The sequence below is a fragment of the Protomyctophum bolini genome (assembly GCF_963924005.1).
Source record: "Protomyctophum bolini genome assembly, chromosome: 18".
Lineage (NCBI taxonomy): Eukaryota > Metazoa > Chordata > Actinopteri > Myctophiformes > Myctophidae > Protomyctophum > Protomyctophum bolini.
The window spans coordinates 26,978,443-27,003,120 of NC_137879.1; the positions used below are offsets into that span (position 1 = coordinate 26,978,443).

General features: G+C 41.3%; 1 protein-coding gene across 4 annotated transcripts in view; it reads right to left on the minus strand.

The window, feature by feature from the left end:
- The window catches only part of rgs7b (regulator of G protein signaling 7b), a 70,896-nt gene that overhangs the window by 27,888 nt on the left and 18,330 nt on the right, over positions 1-24,678 (minus strand). For all 4 annotated transcript variants that reach the window (XM_080789010.1, XM_080789008.1, XM_080789009.1 and 1 more), the window contains exons 3-4: positions 10,184-10,280; positions 2,203-2,253 (exon numbers count right to left, since the gene is read on the minus strand). In XM_080789010.1, coding sequence (XP_080645136.1) covers positions 2,203-2,253; positions 10,184-10,280 — 148 coding nt within the window. The remainder of the gene's footprint in view (positions 1-2,202; positions 2,254-10,183; positions 10,281-24,678) is intronic.

Consider the following 24,678-nt stretch of genomic DNA (forward strand, 5'->3'; position numbering starts at 1 on the left):
ACGGGACCGCGGTGGGCCATCTAACACATAATCTTTGCTTAGAAATGGACAGAATGATTTAGATCAAGAGTTATTAACGTTTTAAGATTTTCGGTTTCGTCGGCTAAACAGGGGGCGGGAACATTTTCGATGACGTCCCACTGTTGCGCAACATCGAATGTTGCGCAACAGACACTCCCAGCCTGTGGAGCGATGTGATAATATACGTCCTTTTGATCAATCTCCGTCCTGGGCACTGGGTGTTACTAATTGAAAGGGCGGAGAACTTCGTCCTGTGCGCTCAGGGTGTTAACTGAACACTCTATTGTCTTATTATTGTTTTGTTATTTCCGTATAATGTCAATACCATAACTCATGATTCGCCTGTTTTGGTGTGCCAGCGACATCAAGTCTTAAAGCATTCCACCATCCCTTATTTCATCACATTAGTGGTCGGTGATGATGATGGATGATGATATTTTTTGCTTGAGTAGGAAGTTTCAGTCCATTATTTAGGGCCAGTAATCCATCTTCACACAGTCCTCTGTTCTCCACTCCCATGGCTATAAAAAAACATAGAAGCAGTACATAATGCATTGTCTTTTATTGAGAGAAGGAGGGCAGGAAGGAAGGAAGGAAGGAGTATTACATTTCCCAGTTGTAGAACATTCTGTAGAACATTCTCGTAGGTTCCTCTTTAACCTTCACTTTGCTCTCAAAGACCATCTACTGGAGCTGATCTACTGTACAGGCCCACAACGTGTAACCTCTGCTATTTTCACTATTCTTTTTTGTCTTTGACCATTTCTGAAAGCTTTCACCTACAATGACATGCCCATCAGAATGCCAGCTTGAAAGTGGTTAACCACTTAAACCCCATACGGTTGAGAGGAGTCCCTCAGGGCTCTATACCAGCATATTTGGTATATCTGTTTTATGTTACTGTGGGGAAAGCTTTCGCTGAAAATTGCCGATCGACAAGCTCACAACGTGACACAACGCATCGGGGTGTGAGCTTGTCGATCTGATATTTTCTGTGAAAGCATTCTCCGCAATACGGATGCTAGGGTTTAAGTTATGTCACTATTCTGGGGGCGAACATACTGTGTTGTGGCAGAACTACAAGCACAACGTGTATACAGCAGGGTTTAAGTGGTTAAATCCAGGCGTCAGTACAGAATATAAATACAGAAAGTCAATATAAATATTGGCAAGGAAAAATCGAGTTTTGTAACAAAAGTCAGAGTGTATGGGGAAAAGAAACACGGACACATAACTGTGAGGGGAGAGACAATATCCTAACAAAAAGCAAGCGAAAACAACACAGCCTGAGGCGTTGTCAAACACAGGGAAATATGAAGGGAGTGGAGAGACACAATGTCAGAATGCCTGCAAGCAGCGTCTGTGTACCGTTACTGTATAGTGTGTGCGTTCATATCTCCAGGTTCAAAAAGTGAAGAAATAGAGACAGAGAACAAGAATAAACCTGAGGGACGTGGGAGATGGAAAGAGGCAATAAATAAGAGAGAGAGAGAGAGAGAAAGAGAGAGAGAGAGAGAGAGAGAGAGAGGGCGAGGGACTACAGCTGACAGCGTGAGCACCGAAGCAAGGGAGTGTGGAAGTGACAAAAAGCAAAACTGAGAGGATAAGAGTAAGGGGGGGAGAGATTGATATAGAAAGTACACCAGAGCAAGAGAGAGAGAGAGAGAGAGAGATAGAGAGAGAAAGCATCTTTCATGGGACTAGTCCCAATCAGAGACCTTATTCCTTTGCCCGCGGGTAAAAAAACAATGTTCATCTCCTCCTTTCTCTTCTTCCCTCCTCCGCTTTTCCATTTTCCCCACTGAGAATATAGAGCCGTCCTCTACGTGAACCCCACTACATGGAAACGTGGTCTGCACACAGTATGTACTGTACATACAGTAGCAACACACTGTCTCTGTATAAAGAATGCATGTTGTGTGCTGCATATCATCCCTGATGGGCAGAAAGAAACCTTGCATCTCCATATTTCACCTTTTTGTATCGATTTATTTTAATAAATCAACGCCCTATTTTAGAGACCAGAGTGGTTTTGTATTGGTAAACCAGTTTTTAAAATGCATCCTACAGGAATTTGTGTTCTAATAATTATAATCCAAAAGTGTGTCAAGGAGGGACAGACTTTTGGATGGCCACAGCCGCCACACATTATTATTCAGAACACAGAAATGTGACTCTTACCTGGATCTTCAATACTGAGATTTCTGAGCATCCACTGTACAATGTCTGACCCTGGAAGAAAAAAACATTATAATAATTTATTATTATCATCAATTATATCAAAGAGTATGAGTGTCACCACTGATAAATATACAGTACATGTAATCAGTGGTGGAAAAAAGGACTAGTGAAAGTATCAATACTGCAATGTAGAAATACTTACTTTACGTCAAAGTAAAAGTCCTGAATTCTAAATGTACTTAATTTACATGGTGGTAGATCGGCGATTTTCAAATGGCCGAAATAGGACTGAAGTGCTTAATGTATGTTGATGTTCTGTAATAATAAAAATCTACAAAGTAACTAGTAACTAAAGTTTTCAAATAATTGTAGTGGAGTAAAAGTATAATATCTGCCTCTGAGATGTAGTGGAGTAGATGAAGTTGTACACTTGTTTAAACCACTGCGTATAATGTGTAATGTTTTCAACTATACAAGGGGAACATAACCTGAAACCTTCTATAACCTGAGAAGTTCTAGGCCAGAGTTGTATGTTTCCATGATAACAGGAACCAACCGTGAAGTAGGAGGTACAGTACATAATAAAATACTTTAGAACTCTCATTCTTTTCAGATATTGAGGTTCCCAAAACTGAGGTTTAATCTTGCCTCCAGAGAAGGGAAAACAAAAATGGCAAACAAATGTTACACAAAAACAACAACTGGAGAACATACAACACACATAACTGAATAAACAACAACTCGAGAACATACATATATATATTCTGAATGAATGTTAATTTAACACCTCAAACATGCACATAAACATGCACCGTGGAATTCTGAATTCTGAATGAATATGTTACTAACTAGTATGTTACTAATTTCTGCTTTGCTCATTCATAAATATGATAAATAAATGAGTAAATATAGTATATGCATATGTATAATACTTTGTCGCTGTTAAACACTGACCAGTTATGTAGAATTTGAATAGGATAAAAAAAAGGTTTTTGATTGTACAGCATGACTTTTTAAAGCAACCGGAAGTTGCGCCATAACTCCAACGCGGCTGGGGCACTGCATGGGCGCTGGTTGTTACTATGCAGAGTTTTGTCTCTTATTATAGAATCTCTTTGGGGGAAGGACAGGGACACAATGGACAGGGCCAAAGGCAGCGTCACATTGGTGAAGGAACAGGGACACCCAGGACATGGACACATGGCTGTGACCATGACAGCCATATAGCATATGGAAACAAATCCAGAACCTGTGATGGCATGGTACGTGTCACTTAGTTGTTGTAGTGTAGTCGAAAAGACTCACCACCGAGAGCCGAGCAAGGTCTGCAGTGTTATGGAGTACGGATGAGGGCTCCACCTACACATCTTGGTCTACTGGACAATATTCAGAGGAAGGCCCTCAAAATAGTTGGCCAGAACACTGCCAGTACACAACTCTACATCACCAGCCACAGAAAGACACGTTGCTGCCGCGACAGACCTGTACAAAATGCACTTCCAGGATATGCTCCCTCCATCATACATTAGACAGCGAAACACCCGCCTATGCACAGCCACACCAGAAAATGCTCTCACCCCCCATGCTCCAATACACGGACAGAACCTTTCTCCACAATAAAAAATAAATAATACTGTGTGTTATTTAGAGAGAAAAGAGAGGTGGAAGGATGCTAGAGGAGGAAAGGAATGGAGTATACAAGGGAAGGACTGGAGGAAGAGAGATGGAAGAGGGGCTATAAAAAGAAACGTAAAGAGAAGCGTGCGAGAAGTATCTGCATGCACACACACACACACACGCACGCACGCACGCACGCGCGCGCTGTTCTCTACTGCTGCTCTCATTTAATTATCACTATACGTCCTATTCATAGAGATGGATAGAACTGACCGAGTGAGAGAGAGAGAGTGTGAGTGTGAGTTAGTTAGTGCGTGCGTGCGTGCGTGCGTGCGTGCGTGCGTGCGTGAAAGAAGAGCGGAAGAGAAGAGAAAGAAGAGAAAGGGCAAGCACTAGGAAGTAAAGTTAGAGGACCACATACTGTGTAGACTGTAGAGAAACAAACAGATGGAGAGAGAGGGGGAGGTTGACAGCATATTGTCTTCCATTCATCCCTCCTTCCTGGCCTCTCCTGTGAAGATTTGCTCAATCATTGGATGTCTTGCTGAGAGGGCCTGCCAAGTGATTGTGTATTGGGAAGTGTGTGTACGTGTGTGCGTGCAAGCGTGCATGCATCCGTGCGTGCATCTGTGTGTGAGTGGCTGTGTGCATGCATGTGTGCATGCAAAAGCTCCACAAGGATTGTAATCTCAGTCAAAATGGACATTTTTCTGGTGCCCATGAGGGGAAAGCTTATTGTTAAGATACAGTTACAGTTAGCAATGTATTTCAAACTAGGGCTTCTTATGGTTGGGATAGGGTTATAATGTGTGATTGGTTGTGATAAAAAATATATAAAAAATAAATAAGCCACTGTGCCGAAACACATATTACACATCACATATTTTGCATATAGGAAATTAATCATGACATATTAACTGAACTGAATCACGTTAGATGAATTGCACAGGTTTTTGGTTAGAATATGAAATACTTTAGTATTGCAGGATGTAGTATTGTAGGATGGATGTTCTGTCTGTCTGTATTTTCTGGCCCTGGGAGGTGAGCTCCAAGATTTCCTATACATTCTTGCAAATGGCAATTAAAGTCTATTCTATTTTATTCTAGTATGTTACAAATTTTTTTTTTAATGAAGCGTTGCTTGTGTTGTCTCCGCAAAAATAGCTTTACATGAATGTGCATGCGTGCGCCGGTGGGTGCGTGCGCGCTGTCACACTGCACTACACAAGGCAAAATAACGTAATTATAAATTGAACATCAATTACAGCCTTGCCGGTGCGAACACTTGGTTGCCTTTCGGCCGAGGAACAGTCCATAAAACTTAATATGTCAACACTTGCCAGCAAAGCTGTCTCCATTAAGCTCATAAAACAGGTGGGCTAGCACAGCAGATTCACTTTTAAATGAGGCTGTACGTCGCAGAGGGACTCTTCTGATCAAAGTCCTCAGTCTTATCAAAAGATTCATCCCCGTTGCATCCTCAGCGCATTTGAATCAGTGGAGGTGGACAAAATTACCTCTAATGGGACTAAAGCTTTAAAATGTCTGTTTATGGTGCGCCTGGTGGCCTAGCGGTCTAGGAGCATACCACATATAATAGGCACATGCCTGACAGCGTGTCGCGGGGTCAAGTCCCGATCCCGATGACTGCGTGTCATTCCCAGTTTCTGTTCCCTGTCTATCTCCATTATGTCCTATCAATAACGGCAGAAAAAGCCCATAAAATATCTGTTTATGTCAGCTATGTATCGCCCATTATATGGTTTGTATATTTGAGTATTTCGTTGCCGACAGGCTTACTTCAACTTTTAATATTTTTAATTAATGCCCTACCCTACTATATTACAACAGTGTCAAATCTACAAGCTCAGAATGCTTCAAATCGCTACGCTATTGAGCCTGTAGATCTGCTATTTTTGAATTTGAATCCTGAAAAGATTTGTACACGTGACGATATACGATGTATATGATATGATACACCTGTATATTCCACCGTTGTAGGCACAAGGCAGTTCATAACTATAAACACACTTTGTATGTGCATGGTGGAATGGGGAGGGGGATGGTATTGGGATTGTTTATTCCCTTCATGGATTTTGCTGTGAATATTGCATGTGAAATGAACATTAAAAATGCAAAAGGTCAATAAAAACACTGAAAAATAGAAATAACTGTTGATGACGCAGGTCGGTCAACTTGCGCGTTAGCCTCATTCACCAGAATGCAGAGCACATAGAACAGCATGTCTTTTATCGCAGAGAGTGATCATGATTCATGAGAGATGGGTGCTGTAATGCAGTGGTTCCCAAACCTTTCAGGTCAAGACCCAAAAGAGAGATTAGACAATTTTGCCCAGGACCCAAAGTAGTGAAAATAGCAGATCTATACAAGCGCACAACACATCGCTTCGCTCCGTGTTTTGCGAGCTTGTAGATTGGCTACGTTCACTACTTCTTAATTATTTAGATTTGTGTATTCATGGCATTTCTTAGATTTGTTTCTTTGTTTTACAATGCATATTTTTAAATGTAGTAAAAATGTAAAATATCTTTACTTGAACTGTAATGGGACCCCTCCCCGTCTTCTTAATTTCATAATACCAGGTGTCCGTGGCATAAAAAGCACATTTACACTGAGGTGTCCTCCAGTGGCAATCTGCCCTGCTTTACACCGGCGCATTGTTCTCTGCTTGGATTCGTCCATTAGTACTGTAGGCTGAAAGTGGATATACGTCGGAGCATATTATGTCTTATTGAATACGTCTCTCTCCGCTATGCAGTGGCTCTCTGCCCCGGGGCATACAGATGAGTCTGCCACATTAGCCTTTTAATTACCGCGGGGCATGATGACCGTACTCTATTTATCGGACCCGTTAACATTAAGCTGAATACCTTAGCATTTTTCCCCTCACGATAACAAGGCTGATGAGAAAATTCTATAAAGTGTGTTATTATGAACCAGCACTATTATCGATTCCATTGTATATTTATGTAAGCCGTGCACTCTGTTGTGTTGTTATTCTAACCTTTGCTATACAGCTAATAGCAGCAAAGGAAAAAAGATTTTTAAGGTTAAACTGGGCCAAAAGTCCTAAGTGGGGAGGGTGATATTTGACGCTGCACATACTCCTGTGGGCTGGGGGGGGCGGAACCTGTCAGCGGGGAGTGTTGGGGCATGAGGAGTAGGACAAGGACGGGACGGAGGTGCTACATCCTCTCGGTGGGGGCTCCTCACTGGCCGGTATGACAGAACACAGAAATGTGTGTGGGGAGGAATCAGTTGACGCGATGACTATATTGGGAAGAAAAGGGGGTAAAAGCAACAACAACAAAAGTCATCGAAAAAGTCATCGCTAAGAAGACAATCGATAGTCGCAACCCTAGTCCCTCCTCCATTACTCTATTCCTCCACCCTTCCCATGGCTGCTTAAGATGCACCTATGGTGTGACATTTACACACCATATGTGTCTCTCTCTCATCTCCCTCTCATGCCTCTGTTTTGCCACAACCATCCTTCCATCTTCTCCCTCATCCCTATTTTCAAGTGCTCAGTATTTAAAGTATCCGTTCGTCTAAACGTATTTAGTCAGTGCTCAACTCCATCCAGTCTCCCTCCAACCATCCATCCATCCATCCATCATTTTTCTGTTTACCCTGTAGAACTCCAGTGCATGTTACAAAACAATGTGAGCTTTAACCACTTAAGTCTTAAACTCTCTAGTCATAGAGAACTGGACTTGAGTTGAGTTACAACTGTACTTTGACCGTATTCTTCTGTCTACACCAAAATTGCTTCACCAAAAATTGCCGATCTACAATCTGCAACATGTCGAATGGACTCATCAAAATAGGCATGCCAGGGTTCAAGTGTATTAATGCTATTAATGATAGTGATGGTTAGAGTTTTAAGTTCAAGCTTGTGTTCAGAACACTTGTATAACTTATATAAACACCTCAGTGGTTACATAGCCAGTCACACTACACTACACTTAATAATCTGGACAGCTGGACAAACTGCACTCATTTGCATCAAAACATGATTTATACATGCCAATCTAGAAGCTTGACGCGTTGTGTGAGCTCGCATGTCTGCCTTTTTCGGTATAACCCTGAAACAAGTTTATAATAGCTAATTTAGGGCAAGGCAAGTTTATTTGTAGCACAATGCACACGTGACACGAAGGCAATTCAAGGTGCTTTATGTCGAGTGTCTGTGTGTGCGAGGGAGATGTGTCACAGATGTGTCGAGATGTAGGAGGCCCTCACCTCGACAAATGTCATCTGCTACGCATGCTTATGTAAGATCCTTCATTATGTAACCTGGGAAACAAGGCAGCACACTGACTTGTTGGCTAATGCCTGACATTCGTGATGCGCTGCGAGCTTTTTGAGAACCACTGTTCTAAATCCTAAGAGTTTTCTGAAAAACGTATGTTGCTATACGACGTATAGCTAAAATCTAAAATGACACAGAGATGCTTTCCCGGTTTTAATGGGCTTCAAAACGCTCAGCTTCAAGAACCCTGCCCGGTGGTTTCTAAGTGTTTCGATTTACATTTCAGGAATTCAGCCGTTTATAGCTTACCGCAGCTACGTAGGTAACTGAGTTCTGAAAGCAAACCTTGTGAAAGCATTTCTGAATCATCTAAATCCCCTTCAACTTCTAATGATCCCTTTTTAAGGATCCGGATGTTTCTATCCGAGAGACGAAACAACAAGTCGTGAAAGCTTTTCTGAATGCTGGACGTCGCCGTCAAACTTTTAAGGCTCAGGTTTAAGAACCTAGTATCAAATTACTTTTCAGGAATTTAGCTGGTGATGCTATTACCCAGAGTTGGATTTCCTGTGGGATAGGGGGGATGATCCATTCCTCTATTTTTGATATCCCCCTGTCTGGTCCTTTGTTTTTGTAGCGCCATTGGGGATATGTTTCATCCCTGTTTCTGGCCAGACTGAATTAAAAAGGCAATAGTTCTAAACACATACGTTGTTCATGACTGCTGTGGCGTATTAAAGTGCATCCGATTGGTTCCTTTGGTGTTCATGTTGCCAAGAAGCTGTACCCGGTTTTTCCTTTTAAGCTCTTTGAGTTGAGCGTGTCTAGCCTTTGAAGTGTGTCTGACTGAAAAAACCCCCAAAAAACATGCATTTCCTTTTGGGAAATGTAGACTCCTTGAAGTGGGTGATAATAATTAATATCACAATTTTAACAAGTTTAATAAAAAAGTCCCTAAGTTTCAAACTTTTTAAAAGTTTCTCAATTTATTTATTTACTTCTTTATTTTTTACATTTCAAAGCTTTGATGTACGATGAAGTACAGTTAGAATATAGTGGCTAAAAATACAAATCAAACCTTGCTTTTAAGCCAGCCGCAGGTGGTGAGTCATTTTCAAGAACACTCTAGAAATTACCCATGGTTGTTGATGGAAACCATGTGTGACCTTCCAGTTCTTACCAGAATGCTCTCACTGAGGACATGGGTCACCCTACCGTGCCTGGCTGGATTTGAGCATCATTTATCCGAGGAAACGATCACGAGCCATCACAATGAAGGAGTACTGCACCACTGTATTGTTGTGCACTCCTGGGAATGTGTGCACGGTTAAGACATTTCAACCTTGCTGGCAGGGCCGTGTTAAGGTCAGAATGGGCCCTAGGCAAAGCTCGCCCCCCATCATCTTAAAATGATACTCCTAGTACAAATATCAGTGGAATCAGGCTTGTTTTTGATTGATGAGCACAGTGTGCTACATAAGGAGGCAACCTTGGAATGCGTTCCCACTGGGCAGGATGTATGCAGCGCAGAAGTTGCAGATACATATGTACCCATGGGCAGGTAAAATGGTCGACTTAGACTTAACGCTTTCGCTGCTATCTAAGTTTATAAACGTAGGTAGGACATCGGTACCTACTGGTGCTATCTACGCATATGTCCGTAGACAACCGTATACTCCATATATGAAAGCAGCGTCCGTCAGTTTACCTTTTAGCATTGCTCCGGTTAGTATGGAGAGCATCCAGAGTTTCAAGCGTTTCGAGCGCTGTCCATGGTGAGCCGCCCCGCACCCTACGATCCTAAATCATTTGGGAGTGTGTACCGCATCACTGAGCACATGTACAGTAACTGTTGGCACTAGTGTTATCTGTAATTTATTTTTGTATATATTTTTCGGTCAAAACAAGCTTTTTTCCACAGCCCCTAATGAATGAATCAATGGTCTCGGTTGATTTTGTTTTCTCTCCGTGTGAAAAGAGAGACGTGCCCCGTGTCCTGTGTGGAAATGAGGTCTCCCCTCTGTTTGATCCAGGGCCACAGATGACTTATACAATATGATAGTACTTCAGAGGAGAGGAGAGGCTCACCTGAAAAGACACTGGGGATCTTGGACAAAAAGCTCTTGACGGTCCTGATGGGGATTCCGCACTTCTCGTCCTGCATGCGGGCTATCACGTCTTCCATCTGAAAAGACAAAGACAAGCATATCACTTTAAGTTTAAGCCCTATGTACAGAACAGCTGAATTTGCAAGCTCACAAGGCAGAACATCTCAACATTTTGTTTTTTGAAAAAACCTTTTGGGCATTCTTTTGAAATGTTTGGAAAAATAATTATAAAGAGTTCCGCCTATATTGTCGGGAAACAGGGTAAAAAATAACCAAATTATATTCGCTCTCGTGTTTGCACAACCACGAGGCAATTAGAGCGGTGTTAACTGAACTCTGTGCTACTTAAGCTTGTCCAATGAATCGATAAAGGCTTTGACTCATACTCTAAGTGATCCACATCACATCACATCACATCACATACCATTATAAATCAGTTTGAGGACACTCACTTTGAGGACATCCTATTATTCATTCATAATAGCACAGACATCAGGGAGAGAACACTGCGCTTTTCCAGAACGTTCAATGTTGGCTTGCTACCCGAGTAGGCGAGTACCTTCTGCTTCCAAAAATAATCATAGCGTGTGGTGTTGACATTGCAGCAACAACAATTAGCAATTCAAAATAGTAATAATAATTAACTAGTCCATAGAGATTACGCATGCTTCGACTACATGCAGGCTGTGGTCTGGACCGTGACTGCAGATCCCGTGGCTCATGGCAAAAATGCTAATAAACATCTTAAATTTGGGAAGAGTGAGAAATCTACTTCATCCAGTTCCTGCATGCACATCAATGGTCAATGCCTGTGTGCAATTTTAGATCGACCGGCCGGGTAGACACACTGAAGAGAAAATTGCAAGAGCACATAATTGATTCAATAAACTGTATACTGGTCATTACGTCAGTGTAGCATGCACACAGTGCTATACTGTGAGTTATTGCCAACACAATTGGTGTGACCGTTTAGTAATTAAAGCTTCTGCATTTGATTCACTAGTCTACACACGTAGCCTACATGAACAACAATACTATATATTAATATTGGTGCACCAAGTCTTTATAGCCTTGCTCTCTCTCTCTCTGTCTCTCTGACTCTCTCTCTGTCTCTCTCTCTCTCTCTCTCTCTCTCTCTCATTGAGTATGTATGTGTTTATAATAACCCCACGGCCTAATATAATCCAGCAGCAGCTATACTTTAGTTTCGAAGATGTATTTCAAAGGGGGTTACAAACAGATTCCAACGTCACAGAAAAAAAAGTCTCACTTTGAATAGTGGGCTCTGATTGGTCACCCACAACTCTGGGGTGGGCGAAATATAATTCAAACTGAGGAGTGCCAGACCAATCTGCCAAGGAGATCTTTTGTCCTGTGGCAGATTCGACTGGTTTCCTCCAGGCTAGCTACACTGAGAAAAGCACAATTATACAACTGGAAACACCTGCCAATTAGCCCCCCACTAAGACCCACACACTCTGCGATGGAAAGCTGTAAATGATGGGATTTCTCCATAAAAATAATCGATAATTTCAGTAGCAAAGAACATTATCTATCATATAGATATTTCATTATCATTTGATTTGTTTCTTAAATTCTATTTGAACCTGCATTAACCCTTGTTTAAGAATTAATTTGATTATTGTTCTACTGAGTTTGTCTATAAACTTAGGTGTGGAAATAAATTGATTCATTTTTAAAACAAGTCTATTATTTGCTCAAGAAGTTGAACTTACTGGTTTTTGACATGTATGCAAAGGAAGAAAGGCTATGTAATGGAAAAGATCTCTTACCTTCAGATTCCATAGATTTATTAAGATAAAATTATAATTGATTATTTTATAATCTTTTTAATTATTTTATTAGTGGTTTAACTTAACTTAAGGGTTAAATACAAATTAATCTTGTGCTTATTACTAAGCTCATTTCACTGGTGCCCCTTCTAAAATTCAGATTGATTCTGACTCTTAATTTTTAAACTTATAATTCATATTTTTGAATAATTCATTCATAATTATGAATTACACTGATATAAAGTCTACAGGATTAAATATATAACACGCTACAGCTGTTAGCCGAGAATGCGTCTGTGTGTTGGAGTCTGGGAGATACCAAATACAATGATCAGACGGCTAACTGTACTGTACTTTTACAGTATAGTACAGTCTTAAATCTTAACAAACCAGAACAAGTCCTTTTTAGGCATGCTCCGCCCATACTCCACCCATATCACTCTCTATATAGTCCTATGGGTGTCATAAATATAAATAATATGTGGGAAGGTGCTGCGTGTGCACATCCTGTCTGTCTTAAATGAATGAATGTGTGTGTTAATAAATGTCTCAGCCTGCCTCACTGGCTCGTTGACTTTCCACAAGACTTGAGTGAAAGCTTGTGATGTGCAGAGCCCATGAGGATGCAGGCGCCCAGGGGGGAGCTCACATCATTAAGGATTATATTGACACCACACAGCACCCAGGTAAACACACACACACACACACACACACACACACACACACACACACACACACACACACACACACACACACACAGGAAATCCACTGCAAAGATGGGCTTGACATTTCAGATGGGTTATGGGGTAAAGCGTGTGTGTGTGTGTGTGTGTGTGTGTGTGTGTGTGTGTGTGTGTGTGTGTGTGTCTCCACAGGGTGCGGACCACTACAGCTGGGTACGGGAGGAGTCAGGACAGGAAGAACAGACGGAGAAAGACAGAAGAAGTGGAAAGGAAAGAGAACAGGAGAGACAAAGATGGAGGTGGAGAGAGAAAGAGAGAAGAGCCAAGAGTGATATTCCCTCATAATAACCCCGTGTTCGGCCTCTCTCTCTCTCCGTCTCTGTCGTGTCTCTAAGCAGCTTTGCCAGTTTCAACAGTATTAGCCTCCCTTGATGCCCCGATGCTACCATTACCAGCTTATCTCCTTAGCACAGACCTGGCCTCCGGCGGTCAGGACACATACACACACACACACACACAGCCGCACGCGCACACACGCACACACAAGCACTACTGGCCCACGTGTGCGATTATCTATGTAATTTACCCATTCATAGGATGTGTAAATATTCTTTCATGTTTCCCGACCTTTCCGGTCTCCTCTCCCCTGCGGCTGACCTCATATACCAGATCTGTGACCCTGACCACAGTTCCCAGACTTCCTGGATCTGAATCAGAATCTACTTCACGTTGAAGATGTCTCTCTTTTGTGTGTGTGTGTGTGTGTGTGTGTGTGTGTGTGTGTGTGTGTGTGTGTGGGTGTGCTCTCAGCATAATAGTTACAGGGAGGGTTAAGTCAAATCAGATATCGTCGCTGTTGGGCAGAAACCAGCTAACTCAATGTTTCAGCTTTTTAATTTTTGTTCATAAATCCAGAGGGGGTGGAGTTAGCTGATTTTTCCCTCTCCTGTGTGCAGAGCAGCTTGGAGATCCATTGTCAGCTGTTCTTATCAATGATGGACAAAACCTCTAACTCCACTTGAACTGGATTGGGCTAAAGTGGTGATAATATATTATGGCAGGTATCTGACAACGTATAAAGTCACAATATCAACTTTGATGAGGCGTATTGATTGGTTTAAAAAAATACAAGGCTTTCTTCATTCCCTAGAAAAAATATATTTGAAATTTCCTGAAAAATAAACAAAATAGAGCGTCGGTTATAAAATCACAACAAATAGCAGTATAAAACCACGGTTTAATATTCACGTGGCATGGCTAAAGAAAAACAATCACCATCTCTTGTGCATTATATTAACTGTCAGCATAAATATAAGGGATAGTATTAGTGCTGCAGCAGAGAGTGCAGACTTCTTCATTTTGTTTTTTATACCTTACTCTTTTAGACTAGGACCACAAAAGAAATAAGCCTAGGGCTTTATTGTGTTTTCTTTTGTTATTTTTCTCTCTGTGTTATTGTTATGGGAGCGCTGATGTGCCCATTCTTTTCATCACCCAATAAATTCATTCATTCATTCAAAATGCCAAGTTCATTCATTCATAATGCCAAGTTCAGTTTCAGCTGATGGCTATACTCAGATCATGGTTATGAAGAGCGCTGTGGCCACCCCACAATAGACATACATATAGTATACTAGAGGGCTAAGAAGTGATATGCCTGAGAGATGGAGTGTGAATGGCAACACCAAATGGCGACAGGATTCAGTGCTTGTTCAGCAGTCGGATGGTTGGTCGCCGGGTGAAAGAACAGTTCAGAAGTCTGGTGGAATGGTTTCTGAGCACGTCCTAATCAGATTAAAGAGCCTCCAATGGCGTAGAATAGAAGAACCTTGTGGATTCACTTGAAAGACTGACTGCATGGCACATGATTTATGCTGTTCACGAGCTCCACATTCACACAATCTCACACCTGAGAGGTTACCGCTAGAAAAGATCAAAGACTTTAAAGTGCCGTTCGACTGGGCAGACTAGGTGTATTAAAAGAATCAATCAACTGAGCTCTTTTATCAAGTTATCATTGTGGCATTGTAGCTCTAGCAGACAGATAGCAGTTCCAGCTTTTGCGTGCAATTTGTATGCTTTAGGTTTTTGAGTCTACACAGTGAAAGGAATAGAATGCACCTGCACACTGTATATTTTCACAGTACAAGAGTATTTTTCTTTTTAATGCAACGTTTCTGTCCCTCCGGACCTTCTTCAGGCATGAGTCTACACAGTAAAATTATCAGTGTTAATTTGATCCATCTGTAACTCTGAGTGTGTTCAACGTGTAACCAAATGGACCCTTACAGGTCATTTTGGTTACATTTGTACACACAGTTAAACTGCACCTAAACCAATTCCGTAGCACATCAGTGAGTTCATCAAAGAGCTTGTGTAAGCCGAAATGACCCGATGTTCATTTACAGGCATATCAAAGCAGTTTACATGTGCTAATGTCGAGCAGAGTGACACACTTTAACTCTCCCTCCACACCGGGGAACCCCTTACTGCTCCTGACGAGCATGTTGGTTCCTTGCATGGCTGTGCCTCCACTGTGTGTGTGTGTGTGTGTGTGTGTGTGTGTGTGTGTGTGTGTGTGTGTGTGTGTGTGTGTGTGTGTGTGTGTGTGTGTGTGTTGTGTGTGTGTGTGTGTGTGTGTGAATGTCACGCACGTCGCACATAAAGCACTTAATGGCATTATAAACGCAGACAATTTACTGTACCAGGCTAGCACTGAACGACATACTATTACTATTAACTATTAAGATGTAACGGTCACATCTTGAGGCTTCAATCAGGCAGGCATTTCTGCAGGGCTTCATCAACTTTTGCAGCTTGGGGTACATACATTCTATAAGTAGTAGTTACAGCAGGGAACCAGCCTAATGATAGCTTAACTAGAAAAAGTCTCCACAGGTCTCCACCAGGCCAGGTCAGGTTGTGGCCTCCTGGTGGCGCTATAATAGGCCAATGTGAAAAGGGTGCCATTTGTTATTACACCATTGATGGCAATTGGATGATTTGAGACATTCTGTTCCAAAAATGTGTTTTGCAAAAATCCTATAAGAGTGCTATAAGAGGCCAATGTGAAAAGGGTGGGATATACGGTTTTCCTCAGCCTAGTAGGGAAATCTGTGAAAGATTTCACGTAAATTGCACGCTGCGATCATGATTTGCAGGCAATCCTGCAAACTTTGAAAGCCAATGTTAGCCAATTAGCATGGAATATGAAGATCCATCTTGAACACATGACTATAGAGATAGTGTGTACCGATTTGCGGGATTTTTCTCTCCAAAAGTCGGCCTCCTGGTGGCGCTATAACAGGCCGAATTTTGGGGCATCGACCGGGTTAACGGTGCCGGAGATCAGCTGACGGACACACGGACGGACGGAGTGCAAAACATACTCTCTCCCCATGCCGTCGGCCTGGTGGAGACAATTAGCCCCCTTGTCATTTGGCAACCTACAAATCCCGCAAATGGGGGGGGGGGGGGGGTGTCTGTGTATGAGTTTTATTATTAAATAATAATAATTAAAAAAACACCCAAAATGTTCCCTTCCCAGATATTATTCAGCAAAGAGGCAAACAAAGATTATGCAGATTAAATACCAGCAGGATTATAGAGGGATGTGTGTATTTATAGTATGCGCAGCAGCAGCAGCAGCGCATTCATTGTCTCTGTGTTGACTCAGCCTCATTTGCTCCCAATGTGTAGGCTGCCTACACTGATCCATCACTAACACTGCAGCTCACACTGGCACACTGACATGACCTGTTAAGACCCATGTGAACATCAGTTACTCAAACATTCTTGTTAAATACGGTTCTCGTTTTGATTAGGGATTTGGATGATGTTTTTAATCAATTAGAAGAAAGGGGGGAAAAACACATTAATAGTAACAGGGCTCTCCCCCATATCTGCAGCTCTTTAGTGGACATGAAATCAAATTCTAGGTAGGGATACCAATGTCATCCTATCAGGAGAGAGAACACAAAGACTTTTGAGCAGAACATTATCAAATGTAAGCTGATAAATGGGCACTCTCTCTGCTGATTAAAGAGCAGGTGAGATGGGGAAACCCCTGTTACTGAACACACACTATAGCAGTGATTACTATCACAATAAAGAGCTATGACTTTTTTGTTTTAAGCAAAAAATAACACCTACACTACCTTTAAATAAACAGATATGACATCTATCTTAGGACATAGTGATGTACGGTACGCAGACACTTTGACACCCAAATGTGTGCAACTTGAATTATGCTCACCAGAATAGTTTAGGATTCAATTTGGAGCAAACAGCCTTCTGGTACCAAATACATAATGAAGAATTCCTGTTAATCCCATTTACCAGAAAATAACTTCCCCCACAGCATGAACATGTAAGCATAATTATTTCCTTTAGTTACTCCCAGACTGCTTCATACAGTATGTATGCATAAACGCATGAAATTCAGCGGGAAAAAATCCTCTTCCAGTGAAAGCCTCTCATCTTAAACAATTCCTGTGTTGCGGGGGTTGGAAAAGATGCACACTTTGCATGGTTTTGAGGGAATGGGGAGTTGCCTTGAGATTGGGGGGCGGGGGGGATTCCTCTATATAAGAACCCTAGTATTAATAGACAATTAATGATTTATTGCTGATCCCGCTGAGCATGCCACTGCACGGCCTATACTGTATGTTGAGGATCCCAATCCAAAGCCTGTATGGGCAGCAGGCAGCGTCAGTGATCTACAGTAACAACATTTGACAGAGAACCCTACCAAGTCTCATAAATGGAATGCAAGCCATGGGTCTCTTCTGCCTATACTGTATTTTTAATGTGGAAATCCACCCATACACAGCAGATGAGTCATGCACCGGCAGAAATAGGAACATGTCTATCTTTAGCGTGTTATATTGTTACCAAAACATGTGCTTCCATAGTTCCCCTCAGCGGGCAGCTACGATAAGTGCGTAAGATTTATTGTAAAGCAGTGGTTCGGGACCCTCAGGGGGTTCCCTAAATGATTTTGGGGGGGGTGATGGATAAGATGATTTACTTAATGTGCAACGTTGTTTTCTCACAGTTAACAAACCAACGTACAGTATACAGTGACGATTTAATAGCTAAAAAGTTTAAATAAATAAATAAGACCACTACTGCATCAAAAGCATAAAATAAACAATACTATAAAGCATTTTCAAACACTGGCCAACTTGTCAAATATTAATATCCTACCTAAGGAAGAGACAGAAATTGTGAAAATGGGTTATATCGCCTATTTTATAAATTATTATCTGAGGAGCCGAGTCAAACAAAAAGGAATGCCTCAACTCCTACAATTCCAAGTGGGAAAACGTTCGTTTATATTTGGAGGAGCAGTAAGCTGGAACTCGCTACCCCTGATTATAAGAGTTAAGATAAGGGTCAAAGCATGGCTTTTAGAAAATGTTGAAGAATAGTATCATGTTTTACTATTAGCAATGACATCACATGTATTTATGATGTAGGCAGTGTAGCTCTTGATCGTTTTATTTATTGATTAATTAATGTTTGCCTGTATCTGTATGTATCTTGTTGCAATGTTGTTTGTCCCAGACCAAGGACCACAATGAAAATAAGTCGGAAGACTGTATTGTATTTTATCCTTGACGCTTCTTAGATGAACATGATGTAACTTGTTTTTCTTGCTTGACGTCTAATTAAATCAAATCAAATCAAGTGCTGGAGGAGTCCCCAGTTCTTATAATATGATTATTGTGGGGGTTCACGGCCTGAAAAGTGTGAGAACTAACAGTCCAGATGCTCATGTATTGTACCTCCACAGAGGTCCGGAAGACTCCAGAATCCAGATATATTTTTGGGGGGTGTGGAGTCTAGTGTTCCTGAGGATTTTTTGATAGATATACTGGTGGTCCGGCACTCAAACAAAGAGTTGAGAACCGTTGTCATGAAAGGACTGAATTGGTATGTTTCAGTGCAAGTTAAGACGATGTCGCGCTACTTTAATAAATGACTCATGTAATGTGTAGGCCTGCACAAGAAAGTTTGTGTACCCATTTACAAATGTGTAGTTATAGCAGAGACAATATTTTAAATTGAAATATTCTATTTGTTTATTTTTACTATTGGGGCTTACAGGCTTTCCTTAAACAGAAATAGCATGTTTTTTTTCCGCCACCTCTCATACCAAATTAGTTGGTAGTCAATCATTTAAGTAGTTAGGTAGCTGAACAGAATGTGTAAAGTGATATAGGCTACTGTAGTTAAAGATGGAGTGCCACGATTTTGTTCCCTCCTAAAACATGATCATCAGGTATTATTATAATATAAGGTGGAAGAACTTTTTCCAAAAAGTGTACAGTATTTGTTAAAATCACGCTGTTATGTGGGCACGCCACCAGTTCATTAAGTATGCCTGGTTTGCCTGGTGGGTGGTGATGGGTGGTGATCCACCTGAACTGAAGCCACACCCACAGCTGTTGTTGTATGATAAAGGGGTTAGGGGAGGGGCTGATAGTGTGGTGTCACTATATTACTGTTTATTTCATTGGCCCGTTTGAGTGTCAAGGGTTCAGCCTCCAGGAAGAAATCCTAAATACAAAGTTAATACACCATTGCACATAAAAACGACTCCAGGGTGTCTAATGAAGTACTGTCACCTCATAGACACATAAAAAACTGGGGAAAAAAATGTGGCACTCCATCTTTAAGCAGTGACTGAGATAACAGGCAGTAAAACAAAGCCAAGTGATAGCTATGTAAGTGTAACATGCGTGCGCGTCTGCAACTGGTCATCAAGTAACCTTTCACACAATGCAGCCCTCACTCCGAAATGAGTTCGATAACATGTCTACCTCCATAGAATAAGATAACATCCCTGCTATAGAGGCAAAAGCAAGAAAGGAAGAAGGACAAAGGGAAGAAAATGTATTAAACATTTCCCTGCTTTCACAATGTGGGACAAGCAAACTAATAGAACCCAGGGCAGGGATAACAATGGCTCATGTGATACAAATAAAATGTTTCCGTCTCTTTGTGTTCACTGTGCAGCTGTCGACTATTGAGAAGTGATGGCAATGTTTCTTAATTCCCGCAAGGGATGGTTCATAAGACAAGACATAAGACAAAAAAACCATCCATGCATCCATCCATCCATTCACAACTGACAGCGGCAGCTGTCATTTTCATCTTGTGAACACTTTTTGTACTATTTGTGGCAATTTGTAATTTCAGTAAACACTCCAATGTGGAACACCACTTCAACCCAGAACCCTGGCCCTCAGCTCACGCACATAAGCACACACGCACGCAAAACAATCAGTGTAAGCCTGTGTGCAGCCACCAGGTGGCTGAAGCGTGCTGAAGCGTTAAATGGGCTTTATTGACGGAATGGGAAAATCAAGCGTGTGTCAGATTGTGTTCAGGTTCGTTTTTTCGAACCTGAACACAGGTTCGATAATAATACAAAAAAGAAAATAATCGATTTGGGGGTATACGTTTTATTTAGCTTTTTTCCTCAAATAGTACTACTTAACCCAGGGTAGGCAACCTGCGGCTCTAGAGCCACATGTGGCTCTTATAGGCCCTCTCCCGTGGCTCCCAGTTGCTACGGCAAAGAAGTATGAAAAGGAATACAGGTAAGAGGTTTTATTTTTATTTTTTACTTTTTACATTTAATCATAATTTATTATTGAATTTGTAGTAGGTATAAAGTTATTCTTTCATTTTGATATTGCAAAACAATGCTGCCTATACACCAGATAAAAATAAGAATCAAATTTAATGAAGGAAAATAGACATCTTTGTTTGTTTTCACCACCAATGCTGCTGGCTTACTGGTACAGTATACTTGATATGCTTTGAGAAATTAGCAAACATCTACATTAAGCTCATAGCGCGTCACAGAGTGCCACGCTACGAGCTTGTAGATCTTCTATTTTTGAAAAATCATGAAATTGTGGCGCAAATCTTTGAATATATATTGTTACAGAGTGAACGTCTTTAACTCAAATGTTTGCTACTGGGGGGTCCCTGGAACTACATATTTTCAGATGGGGGTCGGCAGCCAAACACGTCATTTCTGGGGTCCTTGACATGAAATATAGAGCACCACTGATATAGAAACATCGGTTTTTCAGAAAACTGTCATGATTTAGAAGACATTTTTTTAATTTCGACGTCAGGCCTAAATGGGTTAAGTAAATGTACTTGACACCCCCAGAACTCCACCAGTACCGTTGTAGGTCAGTCTCAACTAAATGGCTACAACCACACAGACAGACAGAGAGAGAACATTTTGAGAAGGGAAAGAAACAGATGAATGGTTTTCTGGGACAGAAGGGAGGAGAGAGAGAGAGAGAGAGAGAGAGAGAGAGAGAGAGAGACACCAGAGTGATGTGATGTGGAAAAGAACAAATGCATGGAGGGCAGGGGAAAATGGTGACCTTGTAGCCCAAAGTCATATTTTCAATTAAGTGACCATTAAGAATGAATTAGATGTTGGAAAACCATTGATCATCCTTTCCTGTCCTCATCTACCTCGACATAAAGTTTTGATAAGGAAGAAAACTCCATTATCCAAGGGGGAGAAGGAGAAGAGAGAGAGAGAGAGAGAGAAAGAGAGAGAAAGAGAGGGGGGGGGATTTTTGAGAGAAAGGACATTTGGACTGATGTAAAAATGATAAAAGGAGAACGAGAGAGTGGAAAAGAGATTTTACCCTTTTACAAAGACCACATTGAGCTATAGCTTGTCATTAAACCACTCTATCAGACAGAATAAATAATAGGAATGCAACAAAGGCAGCAGTCAATGTGTTTTAGGCCATAACAATTCCGCACAGCTACAACAGCTGTAATGAATTGGCCCCCAGCGCTTGCCCTACAGTACGTGCCAGCATGCTTTGGCTCCTTGTCGATTCTATTAGCTACGTTGGCAAGTTATATGTCTTGTTTATGGACGTAGTCTACGACATAGACTTCTTTATTCAGATAAACATTAAGCCTGGATTTCATGGAGTAATGAGGACACGGACTGGACTGGATACAAGACATTTGGATTATACTGAGAGCTATAATAGTCTGAGAGCTGTGTTGGAGTTTATGACAACTCGAATTTGTATGTACCGGTAATTGCTATTTATGCAGATTCATGTGACGATGTAGATTGTTATTGTATATATTCTTTATTTATTTTATTAAAAACTAAACCGTTTTACCTTTATTTTTATTTGTTTATATAATATTTGTTTTATTTAGAAAAAGCAGTACAGTATAGACAGCGTTTTTATGTATACATAGGACACCGTTTTACCTTTCTAAGAGGTAACACGCCGGTCAGATATATCAATACTACTGCAGTCAGCCTCGCTTTCAGAATATGATGGTCAACCGGATCAAAGGCTTAGACTGTATTGACCTGTCTAAGCTTTTGATCCCGTTGACCATCATATCAGATAATAGAGTCTGCGCAGCTCATTCTTCTCTCATCATTTACCAGCCAGCTTCTTCGTCGTCACAGCCATGGTAATATGCTGCTTTCTGGAGCCAAACTACAGATAGAGTGCGCATTTACCCTGCAAAATCCTGAGTATTCATTTCACTCTTGTCTTGATAGCGTAAAAAGCTCACCTTTACGTCTGCATCTTGGTATGGCAGTGTGATAAGGTCTGTTATGCTCGGCAGTCCTGAGGGGTGCTATAATAATTCACTACTGTCTGACTAATTATAGAGAAGTGTGATATGGGGGGGGGGGGGGTGCAAGAGATGTGGTGTGGAGGCTGGATGGAGAGAGAGTAATCGAGAGAGAGACAGCTAGATGATATCTAGCATTTTAGCTGTCTCGTTTCTCTCTGATATCTATTCATCGATATTATAGTGAGAGGCAGAGAGAGAGAGAGAGAGAGAAAGGGGGAGTTAGGGAGCGAATGAGGAAAAACAGACCACTAGGTTGGTTTGACTTATTCATAAAAGATACAATATAGCAAGGATACGGAGATTAATGATTCATGCCACATTTCAGACAAACCACACGGGGGGTCGGGGGGAGGGGGGGGGGGGGACATGTGACTGCAAAACGGAGCATCTAGATATCATTCACCTCATATTGCCCGTCAGGTGGAAACCTCATCCAAAAGTGTTACTTTTCACTATTCAAGTTCAAAAATAGCAGATTGCTCAAAAAGAGCTGCTATTTTTGCTATTTTGTGTGACACTGGAGTATGACGAAGTAGGGTATTAATTTAACAAAAAAAGAAAAAACACACAAAAACTTTGAATATGATAGGAGGTTTCTGCCCGACAGCAACGATATGCTACTTTTAGGTTTTTAGACATGTTGACAGTTCCGTCTTTGAAAGGTGCTCTGTAAATAAAATATACTTGCATTACTTAGTTTCTTTCTCTCCTATTTTCCTGTCATACGTCTCACACACCTCTCACTTGCTCTCTTGTTAGTGACCTTACGGAGATCAAATTATGTGCGAGTTCACGCTTTAGTGAACTATATAATTAGGGATATGCCGATGAGACATTTTGTCCGATATAGATATCCGTTGTAATTAATTGTTGTTGCGGCTGATAACCGATATTACCGATGTCGATATGATCTCATTCTGTATTGAAAAATTATAAGGGCCTGTTGAGAAGTCAAGCAGGTCAAGGGAGACATCGAAGAGGAAGGATGGATGGGGAAGGATTAACATATGGATTGTCAGAACAGGTTCTGACATATATCCATATATGGAGATCTAAGGATTTGAGGTTTGAGGTCAGATGTAGAGTTGCTGACATTGATGACATCAGGGATCGCCATATATGGGCTCAATTGCGACAGCAGGTCGCATTTACTAAGACATCAGGGATCTCCATCCCTGATGATGTCACGATACCTGGGCACCATACTGTATATGGGGGCTTTCCTCAAGTATGGGGATTTTGAGTACATACACTGACTGACTGACTGAAATGCACCTGTAGTGGCAATAACATTACACAGTGTACACATTGAAAAGCAACATAGCAGAAAACAATGTGTGATTGTCCAGCCAGGTTTCATAGACTCCAATATAATTTCCGGTGTGAGTTAGACACCCCAGTGGGACAAATCTGCCGGCTGGAATTGCTTCAAAAAGAGCTTCTTTGTGCGCAAACAGGAAGTAATGTATTATTTAGTCTGAGCTATGAAAGATTTGGCCCTCTGTTGAATAATGGACGGGGCATTAAGTAAATAATGGACTACATCTTGTGAAAATATGTGTTCAGTGTGTGTGTGTGTGTGTGTGTGTGTGTGTGTGTGTGCGCGTGCGTCTGTGCGTGCGTGCCATCCCATGAACTGGTGAAGTGTTGAGGTCTATGATGTGTTTGTTATTACAGTTATTAGACAAGGCAGGTGGTTATATTTGATACCTGCCCTGGCGGAGTTTGAAACCAATCGCAGAGACACGATGCGGCAATTTGCAGGGGGAACAAAATCAGTCATGGTGAAATGATTCATAGTACGATAGATCAAGGCAGAGACAGAGAGCTTCTGTAGAAAGACTGATAGACAAAGTGATATGATTCATACAGCAGATCAAAGGGAGAGAGAGAGAGAGAGAGAGAGAGAGAGAGAGAGAGAGAGAGAGAGAGAGGCGTCTGTAGTAAGATAGACGTGTGATATGATGATTCAACGTGAAGTTCAGAGGTATTGAGAGAGGTAAGACAGTTAGGCACATGATAGACAGATGTGATATGATTCATAGCAAAGATCAGAGAACTAGAGGCATACCGTATGGACTAGAGCTGTGATGAACATCAATAATACATCGTAGCTGTAAACGTAAAGTGGAGTAGGATAACATGGCAGGATCAAAACAGAGAAAGAGACAAAATACACTGTACTAAGAGTAGTGGTTCTCAATCTTTTCTGGATCTTGAAAATCTCAAGTGTTCGTGTGGTCTGCGTTTCCAGAGCATATTATGTTATGTTATGATTATAATGTTTGTTCGGGCGAGCGTCGGGGTCCCATTCTGACAAATAGAGTTAAATA